This window comes from Pelophylax lessonae (genome assembly GCF_965119305.1).
Source record: "Pelophylax lessonae genome assembly, chromosome: 2".
Lineage (NCBI taxonomy): Eukaryota > Metazoa > Chordata > Amphibia > Anura > Ranidae > Pelophylax > Pelophylax lessonae.
The window spans coordinates 659115768-659138634 of NC_138769.1; the positions used below are offsets into that span (position 1 = coordinate 659115768).

Below are 22867 nucleotides of genomic sequence, written 5' to 3' on the forward strand. Positions count from 1 at the left end.
CCCATTTTGGGTTGGAGGTAGTCTGCTCGTAGTGGCGCCCACCTGATCCATGGTATGGTAAGAGTTCCCCCCCCCCCCATTTCTCTGGCGGTCTCGAGGTGGACGTGGGCCCCCTCCTTGGAATAGTTGGACCCTCGGGTTTCCCTTGGTTCCCCTGGCCTCTCGGACATACCAGGCCCCCTTCAGGTTCCCACATTTGGGAACAGTCTGCTCTTCTGTGGTGGCTTCACTCGTCAGCACTTCGCCTGGCAAGTCCTTCCTGCCGCTGTATTGGACGGTGGTAACTACGGACACCAGCCTGTCAGGCTGGGGAGGAGTGCTGGGGAAACTCTGCGCCCAGGGATCTTTGACAATGGAAGAGTCCAAGCTGCCGACGAATATCTTGAAGCTCAGAGCGATAAAGCTTTGTCTGAGTCATTGGATGGCTCGTCTGCATGGTTGCCTGGTCCGGATTCAATCAGACAATGCGACGGTCGTGGCTTACATCAATCAAGTGGGCACCAAGAGTGTCTCCGGGAGGTCACCGAGATTCTGGTTTTGGGCGGAAAGGTTTGTCCCTTTCTGCTGTGTGGATTACCGGAGTCGTCGGGTATTGGATCAGGGGGAGTGGTCCCTGCACCCGGAGGGGTTTCACCTCCTGTGTGTCCGGTAGGGGACACCCGATGTCGAACTGTTTGCTTCTCGACTCAACAAGAAGGTTCAGAGGTTTGTGGCCAGGTCAAGGGATGATCTGGCCGATGCCACAGGCACCCTGGTAGCTCCTTGGGGTTAGTATCGGCTGATATATGCGTTCCCTCCGTTAAAACTCCTGCCAAAACTGCTGTACAGAATAGAGGTGGAAGGGATTCCAGTCATTCTAGTGGCCCCTGACTGGCCTCTCCGGTCTTGGTACCATAGACCTGGTAAGATTGGTCGCCGATGCTCCTTGGAGGTTTCCTCTCAAGGGCCGATCTTCCATCCTGCTTTACAGTTGGTGTGGCTGTTGAAAGCCAGGTATTGAAGGATAGGTTTTTCTGACTTTGTGATTCCCACACTGTTGGAAGGTCAGTAAGTCTACTTCCAGGAAGATCTACCATCGTATGTGGAAATCGTACGTTTCATGGTGTGAATCATTGAAAGTGCTTGTTTTCGGTAGCTAGGGTTTTGACTTTTCTTCAAAAAGGGGTTGAACGGCGTTTGGCTTTAGGCACTATCAAAGGCCAAGTGTCTGCTTTGGCTGTGTTTTTCCAACGCCCTTTAGCTACACTTGTTTCAAAAAACTATTAGATGGGCACCTTAAAGACCACAACATACAGGGGTATACAATGTACTAACACACACAGACACATACATCATAGGTTGAACTGGATGGACTGTCTTTTTTTCAACCTCACAAACTATGTAACTATGCCCTGATTCGCACTTTTATTCAGGGGGTGTGCGTCATATGGCGCCTCCGAGACGAACCCTGTTACCTCCGTGGGATCTGAAAAAAACCTCCCTTTGAGAACTTTAGGGAGATTCCCCTCTGCTTTCATTATCTCAGAAGGTTGACTTTTTGTTGGCTTATCACTTTTGCCTGCAGGGTGTCTGAACTGGTGGCATTGTTTTGCTGTTCACCTTATCTGGTGGTCCATAGAGATAGTGTTACTTCAACCTAATCAGTTGTTTCTTCCTAAGGTGGTTTCTGATTTCCATTTGAATGAAGACCTTGTGCTGCCTTCACTCTGTCCTAAGCCCAAGCATCCCAAGGAAATTGCTTTGTATTCTTTGGATGTGACTCGGGCAATTCGAGTTTACCTGGTGGCTACTGAATCTTTCAGGAAATCAGACTTTTTGTTCTTACCGAAGGACCTCGCAGGATTGGCTGCGCCTGCTGAGACCATATCCAGATGGATCAGGCAGACAGTGGTTCAGGCTTTTTCACTGAAGGGTCATATTCCTCCTTTCCCAGTAAAGGCGCATTCTACTAGAGCGCTGAGTGCCTCCTTGGGCTTTTCGCCATCAGGCGTCAGTGATGAAAGTTTGCAAGGCCGGCAATTTGGTCATCAGTGCACACGTTTACAAAATTTTACAAGGTAGATGTGTTGGCATCTTCGGATGCCTCTTTTGGCCGTAAGGTTTTGCAGGCTGCTGTTTAAAAGAGATCTTCTTTTTTTTTTTCTCTGAGTGTGTGTGCTTTTTCTAGGTGAGCTCCAGTTGTTCCTGGTTGGCTAGGTTTTAGCCTTTGGGGAATTGCGTTCTTTTTTGCATTGTTTTTCCCACCCCTCATGATACTGCTTTGGGACGTCCCAATGGCTAAGAAGATGTGAAGCTGCGTCTGTCAATGAACGATAGAGCACTGGATTTTTGACTTACTGTAAAATCCTATTCTCTGAAGTTCATTGACAGACGCAGCACCTGCCCCTCTAAGAGTGGAGTGGGGTTGTTTTCTTAACACTGCTTGCAACGAAACTAAGGATGTAGCAGAGTGTGTGGGGTTATGCCTGCAGGGACAGCCCCATAGGCGTGGTGAAAACTTTTTTTCCTGCCTAGTGTCCTATTACTGATGGAAGGAGCAGAACCCAATGGCTAAGACTATATGAAGCTGCATCCTGTCAACGAACTTCAGAGAAAAGGATTTTACAGTAAGTCAAAAATCCAGTTTTTTGTCTTTCCTTAAAAATTTTTTCTCTGATGTTCATTGACGGACACAGCACCCACTCCTCTATTGAGTGGGGTTATTTATTCTGACACTGCTTGCAACAAAATTAAGCAGGAAGTAGGAGTATACCCCATGGGACTACCTCATAGGCGTAGTAAAGTTTATTTATTTTTCCTGCCTAGTGTCCTACTCCTGTAGGGGGCAGCGTAACCCAATGGTCAAGAAGATTGTGGAGCTGTGTCCGTCAATTAAAATTTGGATTTTTATCTTACCGCAAAATCCTTTTCTCTAATGTTAAACTAGTATCAATGTCAGTGTATTTTTGTAGGATAAAAAAAGCAAAATGCACACCATGGTTTCTGAGCCCTACTATGGGTAAAAACGACTACTGGCATACAGATCTATATTGCTGCTTTATTTTAGGGTGCTTTTTGGTACGTTATGGTAATGGCAAGAAATCGTCAGCTAAATTTGAAAAAAAAAAATTTTTTTCCTTTGCTGGAGGGGGAAAAAAAAAATAATTGGCTACCATATATCATCAAAAGAGCCCAATTTGTCGTGGGGAAAAAAAAAAAAAAGATATAATGCACCTGGATACACAAAGTAGATGCAATGACGTATACAGTTTTTTACGAAGATGTGTCAGTGTTGCAATATTGTGGTCAGGCATGTACATTTGTTATACCATACTCTGTCACAAAGCGATTTATGTTGTCAATTTTTGGCTATGAGATGAGTTAGTACCTACTTGTTCTTAAAAAATGTTACGAATACTTACAAAAATTGTTTTTACCTAGATGGAGAGCTGTATGCGTGGGGACATAATGGTTATAATCAGCTTGGGAACGGCAATACAGTCCAGGGCACAGTTCCTGTCCACATTGGTACTGAACTAATACCAAAGAAGGTGGTGCAGGTGGCTTGCGGCTCTCATCACTCTCTGGTCCTCTGCTTGGATGGAGAGGTAATTATGTACATTATCAAAAAAATTGCATTCACACTAATTTTGCTTTGTAACTTACATCTGTAAAAGCACTGGGATTTTGAGCAATAGACCATACTGACTCCTGTAGAGAAATCGGGCACCCCTGGTCAGTGTGTCGCCATAGATGAAACTCTTGTCATAATAAACCCTAAAGTCCTTGAGGTTCCTGAAACGACCTCAAACTCTGTAAAGCCTTTAGGAAAAGTAGAGCCAGATGTGTGTACAAACATACTGGACAATGGTTTTCAGGTATAGAAAACCAAGGTTGTCTTCAGATTAACACTACCGGCAGAAGCATCCCTTATAATTCACCTTCCATGATCTCTAGTTTCTAGTAATCTCTACTGCGCTGCTTCCCAAAAACACTGCTGAAATCCATCACTAGATGTAAATTAAATGTTTGTGTTGCTGCCAAAGTGTCACCTGCTGCAGAATTGCATCAGTGCTTTTACCTTAGAGGGCTTAACCCTTGTTCCAGAACCAAAAACCTTATCTTAATTGTACATTACACAGGTATTCATAGAATCAAGCTATAGGTTTGTTCTTCAGGTGATTAGACATTTAGCAAAGCTTTTGAGGCTGTACTCCTTGGTCCCCTACCTTGTAATCCTGCCCCACTCCATGAATCAGTTTTGTTTTAGTGCAAGAAGGTGATGGGCTTTTTTCTCCATGGAAAAATCACTCGTAACGTAACTTGTTTTTCCCAAGTCATCTTCCAGGACAGCTTAATGAGACAGTCTCCTCCCACCTAGCACAGGAAACACAATCCACATTAGTTTAAATACAGATGAGAGCCAGAGACCCTCAGTATTTTGTTTCCTCGGCCAGACAGGATCACATCATGCTGTCATGCCTCCATGCTAGGTGGCAGGAGCCTCCCAACCCTGGCCTTTCCTTAACCGGGGCAGTGTTCCTGGGGACGTTTAGCTGGGGAACTCGGGGGGCCCCCTGACCCCTTTGATATTGGGGGGGGGGGTGAAGGTGGACCCCTTCTCCTCCTCCTTTTTTTTTTTTTTTTTTTTTGTCCATTGGAGGGGGGGGGGAAGCCATTGGAGGCTTACCTGGTCCTTGCAAGCATTGCAGAGTCTGCGTTTCCCTGTGGGCAGCATGGGGCTGGTGTCTCCCTTCTTCCTAGGCAGTCACGCTCATGGACCGGGGAACGCCGAGGGCCCATCATTTCCGGTATCCTCCAGGTGGCGAAGTAGCACGGCAGCTATTTTGACTGTTGGTCAACCGGTGTGTGGGCGCTAGCCTAGATTTGTCGTCCACCTGGAGAAAAGTGCTTTGCCAAGACTGCATTGACGCTCTAACCAAAAAGAAACTAGCTCTAGATCTAAAATATTGCTAGGCACCATGAATGCAGAGATGGTTAAAACTTTTAAGTCGTTTAGATCTTCTCTGCAAGAGCCGGGTCCTTCGGACGCATCTCAACCAAGTACTTCATGTGCTAGCAAAGCACCTCCAGGCCCATGCATCTGCACCTGTCATAGAGAACATTGCTGCTTTGAAAGATACCATACTTCAGGAATGGAGGAGCCAGAAAAGTCTTTCTCCCCCAGAAATTTGAAAAGGTTTCCTTTTTAAAAAGGAAGATGCGGCGTTGGGGAGAAATGACCAAAGCTGGATGCAGCGCTTAGTGGCCAGACCTATCTTTTGAGGACGCAGTGGTGTTTAAAGCTGCCATGGATAGAAAGGCAGAAGATTATTAAAAGAAGGCATGGGATGCAGGTGTTGCGAACTTTCAACCGGCACATTGCATCCACCTGTGTATCCAGGACATTGGATCTCTAGTTAAAGCAGTTGAAGATCTCCTAGAACATCCTAAAGAGGAGATTTTGGACTCCCTCCCCATCCTCAACAAGGCTGTGGCTTATATTGTAAACGCCTCCGCAGAAGCCATCAGGTTTTCAGCTATATGTGCGGCGCTCATAAATGAGGCCAGACGGGCGATCTGGCTTAAAGTCTGGGCAGGAGACGTGGCTTCTAAAGCAAAGTTATGCTCCTTACTGTTCAAGGGTGGCTTAATGTTTGGTAAAGACCTGGATTCGGTTTTGGAGATGTCTGCTGATAAAGGCTTTCCAAATCCATGGAGGCAACAGTCCAAAAAGCCTTTTCGTCCTTTCAGGAAAATAAGTCAGAAGGACACAGGCAAGGAGGACCAAAATAGACCTGGCAACAGAAGGGTAAAGGCAGAGGGGGATTTCTGTTTAATCCCTCCCAAACCAAAGACAAAAGCCAATGACTCCCTGCGGCGGCCATTCATTTTCAGGAGACATGAAAAAACACATGCATATAAGCGCTAAAGTCCATTCAACATAAATAATGATTGAATGCTAGAAGGAGGGAAAAGGAGGGGGGGCCTCTGTGGGAAGGGGAGGAAAAAACAATCTAAAATTGGTAAATATGTATGGAATGTCCATAAAGTCCATTGAATAAGATATCCAACTGCACCAAGCAGCTCTTCTCAGAAGTGGAAAACTCTGGAACAAATACAAAAAGCACAGAACAGCGCTCAAAGTGCAGACAGATTTTATTGAAGTGTGTTAAAACAAATGTAGCAACTCGCAAGAAACCACGGCATCAAAAGGCTGTTGTATCAATGATTGAGCAAGACGACTCTAGGTGGTGCCGTCCATCCACATGTAAGGACGAAACCGAAGTAAGCCATCTGTCACAGTAGGAGAGGTGCCGGCTATCTCCTGTGATAGTCTGGGTCCCAAGCAGAGCTGTGATGCGGAAGTGAAGATGAGAGAATATGGCAGCACTATATGGCAGTATTTTCATCTTCACCTCAGCATCTCAGCTCCGCTTGGGACCCTGACTATCACCGGAGACAGCCAGCACCTCTCCTCCTGTGATGGAGGGCTTACTTCGGTTTTGTCCTTACATAGTCAGGTTGAAAAAAGACAAGTCCATCTGGTTCAACCAACAAAAAAAAACAAAAAAAAAAAACACCAGTATTGAAAACCCAACCATACAATCCCATATACACCATCCTATACCCGCAGTTGATCCAGAGGAAGGCGGAAAAAAAACGCAAAGCATGATCCAATTTGCTACAGCAGGGGAAAAAAATTCCTTCCTGATCCCCCGAGAGGGAATTGGATATTCCCTGGATCAACTTTACCTAAAAAAACAATTTTAGTACCCACTTACTGTATATTAAGTACACCCAGGAAAGAATCCAGACCTTTTTTAAAGCAATCTAATGAGCTAGCCAGAACCACCTCTGGAGGGAGTCTATTCCACATTTTCACAGCTCTTATGATGAAGAAATCTTTCCTTATTTGGAGATGAAATCTGTTTTCCTCTAGACGTAAAGAGTACCCTCTTGTCCTCTGTGTTGACCTTAAAGTGAACAACTCAACACCAAGTTCACTATATGGACCTCTTATGTATTTGTACATTTTGATCATATCCCCCCTTAATCTCCTCTTAAGAGAATAAATTCAGTTCCTCTAATCTTTTCTCGTAGCTGAGCTCCTCCATGCCTCTTATCAGTTTGGTTGACCTTCTCTGCACTTTCTCCAGTTCCCCCGATATCCTTTTTAAGAACTGGTGCCCAAAACCTCATATCCCAGATGAGGTCTTACTAATGATTTGTACAGGGGAAAAATTATATCTCGCTCTCTGGAGTCCATGCCTCTGTTAATACAAGAAAGGACTTTGCTTGCTTTGGAAACCGCAGCTTGGCATTGCATGCTATTAAGCTTATGATCTACCAGAACACCCAGATCCTTCTCCGCTATTGATTCCCCCAGTTCTACTCCACCTAGTATGTATGATGCATGCATATTCTTAGCCCCCTTACATGTGGATGGACGGCACCACCTAGAGGAGTCTTGCTCAATCATTGATACAACAGCCTTTTCATGCCGTGGCTTGTGAGTTGCTACATTTGTTTTAACACTCTTCAATCTGTCTGCACTTATAGCGCTGTTCTGTGCTTTTTGTATTTTCGGCATATTTGACCCGTTTTCGGCCGAAATGGGATAGGCCCATTTTCGACCGAAAATTTTGGTTTTCTGAAATTTCGGTGCACCACTACACTCCACTTCTTTGGTCAGCCATTGCAAAGCCTGCTCTGAGTGGAACTTGCCCTGTCAAACCGCTGTATGGTCTTGGCCACCGTGCTGCAGCTCAGTTTCAGGGTCTTGGCAATCTTCTTATAGCCTAGGCCCGGCCCTAGGCCATCTTTATGTAAAGCAACAATTTTTCTCTTTTTCAGATCCTCCGAGTTCTTTGCCATGAGGTGCCATGTTGTTGAACTTGCAGTGACCAGTATGAGAGAGTGAAAGTGATAACACCAAATTTAACACACCTGCTCCCATTCACACCTGAGACCTTGTAACACTAACAAGTCACATGACACTGGGAAGGGGCCCGATTTGGACATTTTCACTTAGGGGTTTACTCACTTTTGTGTGAGGGGACAGCAAATTTACACTTGCTACTTTACATTGTAGCATAGTGTAATTTCTTCAGTGTTACAAAAGACATAATAAAATATTTACAGAAATGTGAGGGTTGTGCTCACGTTTGAGAGACTGTAGGTCTTATAGCTGCCTCCTTTTGAGGCTGTTCAATTTGCCCAATTTAATTTTGAGATTTCTCCAACACAACCTCTTGTTGGCATGGAACAAGCTGGATCCTATTCTTGACCTACCTATGTTACTGCCCAGCCAAGCAAGAAATTCCCTAGCTTGGTGGAACTCCAGCCCAGCCTTAAAGCCTAAAGCTGGATACACACTATAATTTGTCTTTAGATTTTTTTTCCTTTTAGATTTACCAAAACCATATAATACGAGGACAAACCTAAACACTTTCAGTTTGTATGCAGTCAGGCCTGCCCTTGCACTACATAGTTGAAGGTAAATCTAAAGGAAATCTAACAACAAAAGTTGCATAGTGCGTATCCAGCTTAACTCTACATGTTTTAGTGAACTGTAAATATTTCATATTGGCGCACGCTGGACCAAACAAACTTTTTCACTAACCTGTGCAATGGCTGTCAGCGCTGTATGAACTGTATGTAGCATCAGCTACATGGAATAGAGTGCTGTGTTCTAGCAGCACTATGGGGACTTCTATCCAGCTCCCAAAACAAAATAGTCTGGCTAAACACTGCTCAGCCATTCATGGAAAGCTCTGTATTTTCTGAATGCATGCAAAGCTTCATCTTATTGGCTGAGGTGAATTTTGAGGTCATTTGCATGCCTCTCCTCCTCAGAGGAAGCTTTGTATTCAGAAAATACAAAGATGACCTGTGATAGGCTGAGCAGTACTTGGCCTGGCTCTATTTTTTGGTCCAGGATGAGAATTCCCAATCCTGCTGCCAGAACGCCACCCATGAGGCTACATACAGTTTATACAGCTCTGATAGTCACTGCATGTGTTTGTGAAAGAAATAATTGGTTAGGACCAGCTTGGTACAAAAAACTAGTTAAGCTCACTAAAACCTGCAACAATGAGGAAGTCCTTCTTTCCTTACAAAGTTCTGACTGCAAATGGCAGTCTTATCAGGCTGGGGAGGAATGGTCCAGTCCACAGTTCAGGGAACATGGTCATCGGTCAAAGCCAAGCACCCCATTAACATCCTATCGTTCTGAGTCGTAGAGATGGCTCTGCAATGCTTCTGCAAGGACACCCAATCACTGCAATCAGATAAGAAATATCCAATTGCCTCCTGGGGGGATAAGAAATATCTAGTTGCCTCCTGGGGGATCAGGAAGAAATTTTTCCCTGCTGGAGCAGGAAAGGTAAAGAAAAACCTTCTTACAGGGTGTTTTTGCTTTTGTTGTTTTTTCTTGTTTTTGTTTTTTTACAACCGCTTCAAGGATTTTTACCTTAATGCATTCTATGCATTAGAGTAAAAAACACCTGTTCTGCAGGAGCCCCCCCCAGCCCCCTCCTTATTCTTACCTGATCTGTGTCCGATCTAGCATTGTGCACAAAAGCAGGGGCTCTCACCGCTAACTCCCTGATTGAGCAGATTGATAGCAGCGGCAGCAATTGGCTCCTGCTGCTGTCAATCAAATGCTGTGATGGGGGGTGTAGCAGAGTTGCCTATCCGGTGTCAATAGACGCAGACTGGGTGGCTTTGGGGGGGGGGAGGGGGGGAGGGGGGGGAACCCACACAGGTGCCCCCTGGGATAGTGGCTTTCTCTGCGTGCACTCGCTGAAGAGAAGGGGCATGGAACGCCTGCGGGGGAGAAGGGGCATGGAGCGCCTGCGGGTGACCCCAGAAAGAGGATCGGGGCAGCTCTATGCGCCACCCCAAAGCACCCAAAGGAATTTGCTCTTTACTGCCCGGTACTTATTCAAAGGCATCAATCGACCTCAAAGTGGTCAGATGCATGCAGGCAGCCCTAATGAATGGAGATGAACGGCTGAATATACTCGCTCGCACTTCTATGTTTCACAGGTACATAAGGGCAGGTGCACAGAATTAGACGCAAAGCTGATACATGTCCATTCACCTATATACTACCTGGGTACAGCTGAACAGCTTTTCAAGCTGTATGAGGCTGAGCACCATCTGATCCCTAAAAATGTAGATCTTCTTCTTTTTTTTTTTTTTTTGTATGGAAGTAGAGAGTATTGGTTTTAGCAGTCTAGAATCACGCAGATCAATGCTGGGGTGCAATGAGTAAGGTAGATTGTCACACTGGAATAATGCATTGTTCATTGCAAATGGTTTTCCAGCTATTCTATTACTAGTGCAGTTTATAGTCCTATGTTTTTTGTTCATTGATGGACACAGCTCCAGAATCTTCTTGACCATTGGGTTATGCTGCCCCGTACAGGAGTAGGACACTAGGCAGGAAAAAAAAAACGTTACCACGCCTATGGGGCAGTTCCAGGGGATATACTCCCTGAGCCCTGCTACAGGCTTTTTTTTCCGGCCTAGTCAGGAGTAAGGACCTAGTTCCTTGCTGGAATCTCTGGTCCTAACAGTTTTATTTTTTATTTATTTTTTTTTCTACTGACTTTTTTTTTTTTTTTTCTTTTGTAGTTCTCACAGGAACAGAAAATAAAATCAACTGCTGGACTGGGCGATGAACTGAATATTCTAGATCCTTACGGTCCCTCCCAGTCCGGCCAGCGCGTGCGAGCATGCCTTAGCTCTGCTCTAGGTCGGCAGCGATCTATCCCCACTGGACGGGGGCTGGCCTGCGAGTTAAACGTCTCCCGAGGGTGCATACGACCTGGTCCCGGCGTGAGTCGCAGCATGCCTCCTGGCCCGCAGCACCCCCATTCCGATGGTGTGGTGGTCTGCCTGGAGCGGTGTTCACCCGGTTCCATGATATGGTAAGTAGTATCTTTCCCCCCTTACCTGATTGCCTTTTGGGGTGACCATGGGATGGTCAGATCCTCGGGTCCCCCCCCTTCCCACACAGCGCACCCAAATATGTCAGAATCCCCTGTGGACCGCTCCCTCCCCCCCCCCCCCCCCCCCCCAGGGGTGGCCATATCTGTGTCCAGGTTCGTGATTGGGGGGAGTGCTGTGTGGAGCCACCATTTTGTTGTGGATGGCTGGCTGTATAGATTGGCCACCATGTTTGTGTAGTCCGGCTGCCATTTTTTTTTTTTTTTTTTTTGTGGTTTCCAATTGAAAAGAGCGGTGGCCATGGTTTTGGAGCCTTATGGGTAGTGTTTACAGTGGTGTGGTTTCCAATTGAAAAGAGCGGTGGCCGTGGTTTTGGAGCCTTATGGGCAGTGATTACAGTGCCATGGTTTCCAATTGAAAAGAGCGGTGGCCATGGTTTTGGAGTCTTATGGGCAGTGATTACAGTGGTGGACCTCTAGTGCTGACTCCTGGACTTCCTCTTTCTCTCTGATCGCTGCATAATGTGCAGCATCTGGCGCTCTGCTTTGTGTCTGTGCCTGACCAGGGGTGGTGAGTTCTTGTGGGTGCCTTGCGGCTCTCCCTCTCTGCTATAGCAGTGACTGGTTGTGCTGGGACCTGTGGTGCCGCTATTGCGGCATGGGGGGGGGGTCACTTAGCAGTGTTTTCTCATTTGTGCTTGTGTAGTTCCCCTGGTTAACAATGGAGTCCCTGGAGCACATTTCACCGTCTGATCCCCTCTCGGAGGCAGTGGGCCTTTTTGGGTCCCAGTCCACCCTGTCTGCAATGGCGGCGGCCCTTGAGTCCTTAGTGTCTAAGGTTGATATTTTCCTGCATAGACGGACCAGCAAAAAGCGTCCACTGCCTTCACCTGCCTCTTGTCTCCTCAGATCCTGAGTCTGATCTGGCTGCTGAGGGTGCAATTGCCCTACTAAGTCTGCGTCCACGCACCCTGAGTGCTTCGATAGTGAGAATGATTCCGCTTTTACTACAGCCACGCATGAATTGCTGGTGGATGCATTGATTGATGCGGATCTAGTATGGCTGGGCACCGATGTCCCTTGGGAACTCCCTCTCAGAGAAGACCTATTGGCTCAAGGGCCGATCTTCTATACTGCTTTGGCTTAAACTGCTTGGCTGTTGAAAGCCAGGTGCTGAAGGATAGGGGGTTGTCTGACTCTGTGATCCCCACGCTGTTAAAAGCTAGAAAATCTACCTCTAGGAAGATTTAACATCGCGTCTGGAAGTCGTACATTGCATGGTGAGTCTCTGGCGGCCATCCCCCCCATTCCTTTTCGGTGACTCGAATTTTGGCGTTCCTCCAAAGGTGCGAAGCAGCGCCTGGCCTTGGGTACCATCAAGGGCCAGGTTTCTGCCTTGGTGATTTACTTTTAACGACCTTTGGCCACGCATTATTTGGTTCGCACCTTTGTTCAGGGGGTTCGCCACTTGGCTCCCCCAGCACGGTCTCCGTTGCCCCCGTGGCATCTCAACTTGGTACTGTCAGTTCTTCAGAAACCATATTTCAACAATATTCCTGAGATTCTTCTGCTCACATTGTCCCAGAAAGTTGCCTTTTTGGTGGCTATTACTTCTGCACGCAGGGTGTCGGAGCTGGCTGCTTTGTCTTGTTGTTCACCTTACTTGGTGGTTCACAGAGACAAAGTGGTGCTTCACCCTTATCAGTTGTTCCTTCCTAAAGGTTGTATCTGGTTTCCATCTGAATGAAGACATTGTGTTGCCTTCCCTGTGTCCTAAGCCTAAGCATCCTAAGGAGATTGCCTTGCATTCTCTGGATGTGGTTCGGGCGTAAAGGGTGTACCTGGCAGAAACCGAGCGTTTAGGAAATCACTCACTCTTTGTCCTTGCAGATGGCCCTCGCAAGGGGTTGGCTGCGTCTGCCGTGACCATTTCCAAATGGATCAGACCTGGTGGTGCAGGCCTATTCAATCAAGGGTCAGGTTCCTCCTTTTCCTGCTAAGGTGCATTCTACGTGGGCGCCTTCTGCCATCAGGCGTTAGTGCTGCATGTTTGCAAGGCGGCCACTTGGTTATCTGTGCACACTTTCACAAAATTTTGGCTGGCATCTGTGGGTGCTGCTTTTGGCCGCAAAGTTTTGCAGGCTGCTGTTTTTTCCCACCCTTGATGTTTGATATTGCTTTGGGACATCCCAATGGTCAAGATTCTGGAGCTGTCAGTCAATGAACAAAAGAGAAAATTGGATTTTTGTCTTACAGTTAAATCCTTTTCTCTGATCATTGATGGACACATCACCCACCCTCTATTGAGTTGGGTTAGATTTCTTCTGACACTGCTTGCAACAAAACGGAGTGCCTGTAGCAGGGAGGGGGGAGTATATCCCCTAGGACTACCCGATAGGCGTGGTAGTGTTTGTTTGTTTTTTTTGTTTTTCCCCTACCTAGTGTCCTATTCCTGTAGGGGGCAGCATAGCCCAAAGACCAAGAAGATTCTGTCCATGATCATCAGAGAAAAGGATTTTACGGTAAGACAAAAATCCAACTTTCTTTCGTTCATAGACAGGCACAGCTCCTTAGCTTGACCATTGGTTATACTGCCCCCCCTACAGGAGTAGGATACTAGGCAGGAAAAAGCTTGACTTGCGTCTATGGGGCAGTCCCAGGGGGTATACTAACTCTCAGCTATATGCACTTTTTTTTTTCCTGTCAGGAGTAAGGACCTAGTTCCTTGCTGGGATCTCGGGTCCTAGCATTTTTTTTTTTTTTTTTTAATTTTCTGTTCCTGGCAATTTTTTCCTTTTTTAAATGGAACATTTTCATATCTTTTTGTTCCTGTGAGAATCTACAATCAACTGCCGGACTGGGCGACGGACTGGATAATCCATATCCAGACGGTCCCCCCAGTCTGGCCAGCGCGAGTTAAACGTCTCGCAAGGGCACATACAACCTGGCTTCTGCCTGAGTCGCAGCGTTCTTCCTGGCCGACACCCCCCCCCCCCCCATTCAGATGGAGCATCGGTCTATCAGGAGCGGTGCCTACCCTGTTCCTGGTATGGTAAGTAGCTGTCCCCCCTCCTTCCCCTGTTCCCTGAACGGTTTTGTGGTGGATGTGGGCTCCTCCCTGGGATGGTGGGACCCAAGTGACCACCTCGAAAATTTCAGTGGTCACTTGGCTCCTCCAGTGCGGTCTCCATTGCCACCATGGTACCTCAATTTGGTTGTCCGCTCCCCAGAGACCACCCTTTGAAAATATTCGGGAGGATCACCTGCTTATGTTGTCCCAGAAGGTGGCCTTTTTGGTGGCTATTACTGCTGTGCACAGGGTGTCAGAGCCAGCGGCGTTGTCTTGTCGTTCACCTTATCTGGTGGTTCAGAGATTAGGTGGTTCTTCATCCCTGTCTGTCCTTCCAAAGGTCGTCCGATTTCTATTTGAATGAAGACATTGTGTTGCCTTTCCTATGTCCCAGGCCTAAACATTCTAAGGAAATTGCCTTGCATTCCCTGGATGTGGTTCGGGCAATCAGGGTGTACCTGGCAGCTACAGAGTCATTTAGGAAGTCAGACTCACTGTTTGTACTCGCGGATGGACCTCGGAAAGGGTTGGCCGCTTCTGCTGTGACCATTTCCAGATGATCAGACAGAAGGTGATTCAGGCTTATTCCATTAGGGGTCAGATTCCTCCTTTCCCTGTTTAGGCTCACTCTACTCGGCGCTTAGTGCCTCCTGTGTCTTTCGCCATTAGGCGTCACTGCTGCAGGTTTGCAAGGCGGCCACCTGGTCATCTGTGCATACTTTCACAAAGTTTTAGAAGGTGGATGTGTTGGCATCTGCAGGTGCTTCTTTTGGCCGCAAGGTTTTGCAGGCTTCTGTTACGAGGACCTGGTCCTCTTTGAGGTTGTATTTTTTTTTTTTTTTTTTTCAGGTGAGCTCCAGTTGTTTATGGTTGAGCTCCATGTTACCTGGTTGGCTACGGTTTAGCCTTGGGAATTGCTTCTTGCTGTTCCCACCTCTTATGTTTGATGCTGCTTTGGGACATCCCAGTGGTCAAGAAGATAAGGAGCTGTCAGTCATAGAACAAAAGAGAAAATGGGGATTTTTGACCTACCGTAAAATCAATTTCTCTGATGTTCATTGTGGAGTTGGCTTTCTTCTGACACTGCTTGTAACAAAACTGAGTGTCTATAGCTGAGTGGGAGTATACCCCCTGGGACTGCCCCATAGGCATAGTCAAGCTTTTTTCTGCCTAGTGTCCTACTCCTGTAGATGACAGTAAAAATTAATGGTCAAGAAGATAAGGAGCAGCGTCTGTCAATGAACATAGAAATGGATTTTATGGTAAGTCAAAAATCTCATTATTCACACCTGACTGCCATAGGGTTAAGGCCATAAAGTTGGCACAAAATGTTTCCACAACGAGTTGAAAATAAGTTACAAGGCTGACTATCATTATGGCAATTGACATGCGTCACTTGTCTGAAGTGTGAAACCTTTTTATATTTCTAAACGCCTTTTAAAAAAAAATAGTTGTCTTATGGTAAATGTTTTTTTTTTTTTTTATAACTTAGGTGTATGCCTGGGGATATAATAATTGTGGACAGATTGGCACAGGGACCACTACAAACCAGCAAATTCCTCGGAAAGTATCTGCACAACTGCAGAGCAAGGCAGTGGTTGCTGTTGCAGCTGGTCCAACGTGTTCCATGGCTATTACAGACAATGGACAGGTGAGTTCAGTATGTGCATAGTCTTATTTTCCCCTCCTTGTGATAGACAGAAGGTTGTTTGTACTTGTATACGCACAAATGCTCTGATACTAAAACCGATGCCTACAAGTCGCACCCAATTTCAAACAATGGAAAAGTTTAAATCTTTGTGACCTAAGTCGCAGTGGCTTTGAAAAAGGCCCCTGAACTAATTTTCTGCAAATTCAATTGTAACTTGCATTGACTCGATTTAAACGAGGTCACAAGCTGCAATGAAATCTGAGGTCCAAATTGTACTGCAGCTTTGAAATCGCACTGAAGTAGCGCAATTTCAAAGCCGCTCTGGTGTGAACCAGGGCTAAAAGTGGCCAAAAGTTTTGAGAATGACGCAAATATTTTCACAAAGTCTGCTGCGTCAGTTTTTAATATGGCAATTTGGATATACTCCAGAATGTTATGAAGTGTAATCAAATGAATTGTAATTACAAAGTAACGCTTTGCTATGAAAATGAACCTAATCCAGAAACATTTCCACTGCATTTGTAAAGAAGACTTCACAGCGCCCAAGAAAGTCCCATCAAGTGACAGGACTGTCTTCTACAGTCGATTCAGCTACAGGATGAGGGCACCACCAGTGTAGTGCTTGCTCAAGAAAGGCAGCAGGCAGGTGTGAGTGCCTCTGCACGCACAGTAAGGGGAAGACTTTTGGAGGATGGCCTGGTGTCAAGGGGAGCGGAGAAGCCACTTCTCTCCAGGAAAAACATCAGGGACAGAGTGATATTCTGCAAAAGCTACAGGTATTGGATTGCTGAGGACTGGGGGTTAAAGGAATTTTCTCTGTATCCCCTTTCCTATGGTTTGGGACATCATGAAAAAAACCTTGTCTGGTGAAGAAAAGGTGAGCGCTACCATCAGTCTTGTGTCATGCAAACAGTAAAACATCCTGTGTCCATTCATGTTTGGGGTTGCTTCTCAGCCAAGGGAGTGGGCTCACTTACAGTTTTTGCTTAACAGTCATGAATAAAGAATAGTGCAAAAACCTCTTCCGAGAGCTACTTCTCCCAATCATCTAAACTTTGAGGAAAAACTCCTTTTCCAGCATGATGAAGCACCTTGCCATAAGGCAAAAGTGATAACGAAGTGGCTTGGGGAACAAATCGTCAACATTTGGGGTCCATTGCCAGGAGACTCCCCAGACCTTAATCCCAGAGAGCACTTGGGGTCAATCGTCAAGAGGCAGGTGAAAAAAAAAAACCCCACAAATTCTGACAAACTCTATGCATTCATTATGCAAGAATGGTCTGCCATCAGTCAGAATGTGGCCCAAAAGTTGATTGACAGCATGCCAGGACAAATTGCAGGGGTCTTGAAAAAGGGGCAACACTGCAAATATTGACTCCTTGCATAACCTTAATGTAATTGCCAATAAAAGCCTTTGACACTTCTGAAATGCTTGTAATTATACTTCAGTATACCATAGGAACATGTGACAAAAATCTAAAACACTGAAGCAGCAGACTTTGTCATTCTCCAATTTTGGCCAAGGTTCTAGGTATCGGTAATTAGTATTGGTAAGTACTTGAGAGAGCGATGGTACTTGGTCCTAAACTGGTATCTGTGCATCCCTAGTGCTAATGTATAGGTCTAAAAGGTTTGGATTCCTGTAATGCTGTACATGTTCTGTAGCTTACAAGTGTATGCACTAGGTTTTGTATTTCTGAGTTTATAGCTTTCCTGGGCCTGGTAAAACTTCCACTACATTCATCATAATATAAAAAACACAATATTGCTGCGCTGAAGAAAACATATAAAGGATAATGTAAAAATGACAAAATGATTTGCCAAGACGTGAGGATAAAGCAGCCACACTAATCTGGAATATAGCAGATTAAAATACAAAGAAACAATAACTGTGGCTAAACCCTATAAAACAGTCCCAAATGAATGAGAAAGCAGAGAAAATATAATCTCCACACTTGAGAAACAATTCCAAAGTTGAAGAACCACCACCAGAAAGCACTCCAGCACCATCACTCCTTACCAGATGTAGTTGACCCCCGTGACAGAGATCAAATGCGCATAAACAGTGGGTATAGAAACAGGAGGCTTCCCACTCTGATGTCCAGATAACAGGCTCAAAGGGTGGTGTAGTATGTGAAAGAAAAAAGGGGACATCACATAGCGTAGACTGCTTAATTGCACTTTATTCCCACTCATAAAATTGGCCACTTACAGAATAAAAGAAGACATCTCGCGTCCATAAAAGACATATGGAGACCTCCCTGATGTTCCTGGGCGTTCTAAGCGTTAACCACCCGAATGATAGCCGCTCTGTCTCCTCCACGCTGCGGCACGCGTCACCAAGAGCGCCACCCGACGCACGTTTCGTCATAAAAAGACGTCGTCAAGGGGTGTGGCCTCGAGGTGCGCTGGTGCCTTTTAAAGCTGCGGAAGAGAGCCCGCCAATCAGAAATGCTAAGTGGCCGGAGGTCGCAGATGCGCTCCACGCTCCGGAACCACCGCATAAACCGAAAGGAAGGGGAGGAGAGAGGACAATATGGAGACGATCAAGACGTGAATCAAAATCACCCCATATTTTAATTGCACAATCTTTTTCTCAATCTCCCCCCGCATCCGTAATACCCTAAAAACAAGAATGACCTGGATGGGGCAAATACTACAATACTTGGGGATAAATATACCCGCCATAAAGCATAAGGCCGCGGCCCGGCGGAGACAGCGCCATCTACCGGTGTCGATCATTAAGAACATCCAAGGAACAAGGAGGCCCCAGTAACCAACAATATAAAATCACAAATAAATGCAAAATACATGCATGGAAATACATTTTAAAACCTCAAATGTATTAAACAACAATTTTAAGAAATATTTGAAAGCATGAACATCACCACTAAAAAATATCACATATTGCACAGAAAGATAAGGAAACCCAAACTAGGAATTATTGATATGGGCATTTAAATCCCATTCAATATTGAGACCTAGGGGGGTATAAGACTTGAGCCTATAGATCCAGCTAGTCTCAAGCCTTGATACTCTCCTCCTTAGGTTGCTTCCCCTCCAGTGGCCCGAAAACCTATCTATGCCCAAAAATAGGGTTCCACTGGGGTCTCTATGATGGCACTCATCATAATGCCTTGAGAGACTATGTTTGGGGAAGCCCTTGACTATGTTGGCCATCATAATATATTTAACAATGTAAGCCAGAGTGAAACCACTTCATAACGGCCATTCCTGATAAACGGCTCTACTAACTGGAGTGCAGAGATGTTACTAAATTGATTGCAGATATCTCAACGCTTGAATCCCTAATAGACTAAAAATTTGGGTGCTTAGGTGTTCAGTATCTGTCAAAAACTGCAATCATTGTTCAGGCAAAGTTAACATATTTAAATGCATTCCATGTGATCCTTTAAATCCCCACTCAGAGACCACTAACTTTTACCACTTCTCCTTCCCACCCCCTCTAATCCAACACTGCAATGCCCCCCCCCCCCCCCACCATCACCGGTCACCAACCACACCATCTTCCATTAGATCGGCCCTCTTCTCTGTTTTTATAGGACCCCACTGGGACCATCCAATAGGAAATGTCCACGTCACACAGAGTGACATAGATTTCTAACTAAAAACCCAAAGCAGGAAGTAAACAAATTGCTAAGGACTGTAGTATCACGTGACCGCAGGTTAAGGTAACCTAAAACCAGGCATTTGGATTTTTTTTTTTTTTTTTTTTGGGGGGTTTTAGCAATCGGAGGGAATTGGGCAGGGGATGACCTCAATCCAGAGGGGAGTGCTTTAGTGTTAACTTTGTGTTCCTAGATATCAATGTAATCAATATATCCTAGAATATAGATATGAAGAGGCAGGTGTGGCAGTTAAATGTGCAGTATGCTATGTTATTGGATAATAAAATTAGTAATAATCAGCAAAAACCATAAAATTCAAATAATTCAAAATCCATACAAAATAGTGCACACAAGGCTGCAAACAATCAGTGCTAAACACAAAACACCAGTGACTAATCAATAAACAATATTGCTGCGCCAAGTGAAAAGATATCAATAAATGTGTCTAAATAACATAAATAAGATAACAACTCAATGTTAATAAATCAACTCTAATAATAGTGATTGCTAGTGATATTAATAGTCCCAATTAATAGTGAATCATAAAGATGAAATCAAAAAACAATCTTCATCTGTGATCACAAAATAAAGTGCTGCATGCTTCACTCCAGTGCTCCCAGTGGCTAGTGCAAGATGAGCAGCTCACCTTAAGGACTAGACTCAGAGTCAAACACGCTTTGGGATGTAAGGATAACAGCCTGATGTCCCTTCCTTCACCGCCTCCAGCTATCACTACGTATAGACCAGGAACCCGGTGTGTATAAAAGAGAAGATCTAATGCTCTCTGTTTTGCAAAAAGCTATTTATTTCCTCTTAAACAGAAACCATTACACTTACATTGGAATGCACTTAACCACTTGCCGACTGCCGCACTACTATTTACGTCGGCAGTCAGCCCTTCACAGGCAGAGCGATGTAGGGCTACGTCGCTAGCCTGTGAGGGTCTAGGGAGCGAGCGCACGCCGCCGAAGGCGCGCTCCCGCGCAGTCACGGACCCCCACCCCCGCGTGTGACCGGCGGACCCGATGTCCGCCGGTCACTCGCGATCGTCGGGTGGAGAGGGAGAAAGGCAAGTGGCTAATGTAAACAAGCCGTCTGTCATTCTCCTCTGTGTATGAATGGTGATCATACGGTTCTACTATGTAGGACCGTTGATCACTGTTCATACACCTCAAGCCACAGCCAATCAGTTAGAATCACGCCCCTAGGGACACACATAACCCCTCCCTCTCAAAAAAGTTAACCCCTTCACTACCAGTGTCATTTTACAGTAACAGTGCATATGTATAGCACTGATTACTGCAGTAATGTCACTGGTACCCCCAAAAGTGTCCAAAAATGTCAGTCAAGGGTCCGATCTGTCCGCCGCAATGTCGCAGTACCGCAAAAAAAATCGCAGATCGCCGCCATTACGCGTTAAAAAAACAACAAAAATGACAAAAATCTTTCCCTTAGTAAACGCAATAACTTTTGCGCAAACCAATCAAAATATGCTTTTTCCGATTTTTTTTTTTTTTTTTTTTTACCAAACATATGTAGCAGAAAACAAATTGGCCTAAAATGTTAAATTTTGATTTTTACATTTTTTTTTTTGGGGTATTTCATTAAAAAAAAAAAAAAAGTAAAAATATTGTTATTTTTGCAAAATTGAAGCTCTTTTTTTGTTTATAGCGCAAAAAGTAAAAATCGCACCGGTGATCAAATACCACCAAAAGAAAGCTCTGTTTGTGGGAAAAAAAGGACATCAAATTCGTTTAGGTACAGCATCGCATGACCGTGCAATTGTCCGTTAAAGTCACGCAGTGCCGAATCGCAAAATAGGCCGTGGTCAGGAAGGGGGTAAAATCTTCCGGGGCTTAAGTGGTTAAAGCAGTGCGGGCTTCACAAACAGCTCTCTGTACACCTCCAGGAATCTACGTACTCCAAGCAGGCTCCTCCCCCGGAGTATGTCGATTCCTGGAGGTGTACAGAGAGCTGTTTGTGACGCTTGAAGCCCGCACTGCTTTAAGTGCATCCCAATGTAAGTGTAATGGTATCTGTTTAAGAGGAAATAAATAGCTTTTTGCAAAACAGAGAGCATTAGATCTTCTCTTCTTTTATACACACCGGGTTCCTGGTCTATACGGAGTGATAGCTGGAGGCGGTGAAGGAAGGGACATCAGGCTGTTATCCTTACATCCCAAAGCGTGTTTGACTCTCATGAGTTTAGTCCTAAGGTGAGCTGCTTATCTTGCACTAGCCACTGGGAGCACTGGAGTGAAGCATGCAGCACTTTATTTTGTGATCACAGATGAAGATTGTTTTTTGATTTCATCTTTATTATTCGCTATTAATTGGGACTATTAATATCACTAGCAATCACTATTATTAGAGCCGGTTCACATTTGTGCGGCTCCGGCGTTCGCATGTATTGTCTGAGCCCACTGCTCCTTCATTACATGCGATCGGCTGTGCGGTGCGAGTTTAGCCATACAGTTTGTATGGCTAAATTTGCGCCGCAGCAAACACCCACAAGACCCTTTTCGGAAGCCGCATCAGGATCGGGTCGCACAGCGGTTCACACTTGTGCGATCCGATCCTGTGCGAACTGCACGATCGCTCTGCGATATGCGATCAAACTGGGGGTGTCGTTAAGATTACATTGACACCCCCAGCGTATCGCATATGGCAGTGTGAACTGCCGGGGGTGCGTGTGCAATGCGGGAACAGGCTGCGGATGCGCAGCCTTCCCGCATCGCATAAGTGTGAACCGGACCTTAGAGTTGATTTATTAACATTGAGTTATCTTATTTATGTTATTTAGAGACATTTATTGATATCTTTTCACTTGGCACAGCAATATTGTTTATTGATTAGTATGCTTGCTATGTTATATCCGGTGCGAGTTGCAGCACAAGGTGTGGTTCATTTTTGTTGATGCACCTACTGCAGCCGAAACTTGGTTGGAAAGAAATGAGCAGTCTATAGAAGTATTGAGATAAGAGGTACAAATCTTGATAGGGACACAAGGGTCTTGCCTTAGTTTGGCAATACTTTTTAGTATATAGGAGCATTAGAATGGAGTTATGATTTAGGAGTGTAATTATTTAGAAAGTCAAAGGTGTTTTGACACAGACACATTTTTTATAGGAAGGAATCTTGGTATTTACACAAGATTATGGGACCACAATCAATACCTCCGGGGAGAAGGTGGAGCCACTTATTTATCTTTTGGGCAGAATTGGGCCCGAAAAAAAAAACTCACTTGGTAGAGATAGAAAAATGGGTATGAGCCAGGCACATTGAAAGTTAGAAATTGAAAAACACGAGTGTATGTTCAAAAATGTAACATTTTTGTAGATGTCGGGTATAAGGTGTAGAGGTAATGGATTAAAAGAAAATGGCCCCTATATAACGGAGTGTATGTGTGTGTGTATGTGTGTGTGTGTATGTATGTATATATGTATGTATGTATATATGTGTGTATATATATATATATATATATATATATATATATATATATATATATATATATATATATATATATATATATATATATATACTATATATATATATATACTTTCCCTTTCGTTCATTGACG

The 22867-nt window shown here is 45.0% G+C and overlaps 1 protein-coding gene across 1 annotated transcript in view; it reads left to right on the forward strand.

Moving 5' to 3' along the window:
- The window catches only part of RCBTB1 (RCC1 and BTB domain containing protein 1), a gene marked incomplete at its 5' end in the record, with an annotated part of 116555 nt that overhangs the window by 17022 nt on the left and 76666 nt on the right, over positions 1-22867 (forward strand). The window contains 2 exons of the mRNA XM_082245394.1: positions 3421-3587; positions 15500-15658. Of these exons, the coding sequence (XP_082101520.1) occupies positions 3421-3587; positions 15500-15658 (326 nt within the window). The remainder of the gene's footprint in view (positions 1-3420; positions 3588-15499; positions 15659-22867) is intronic.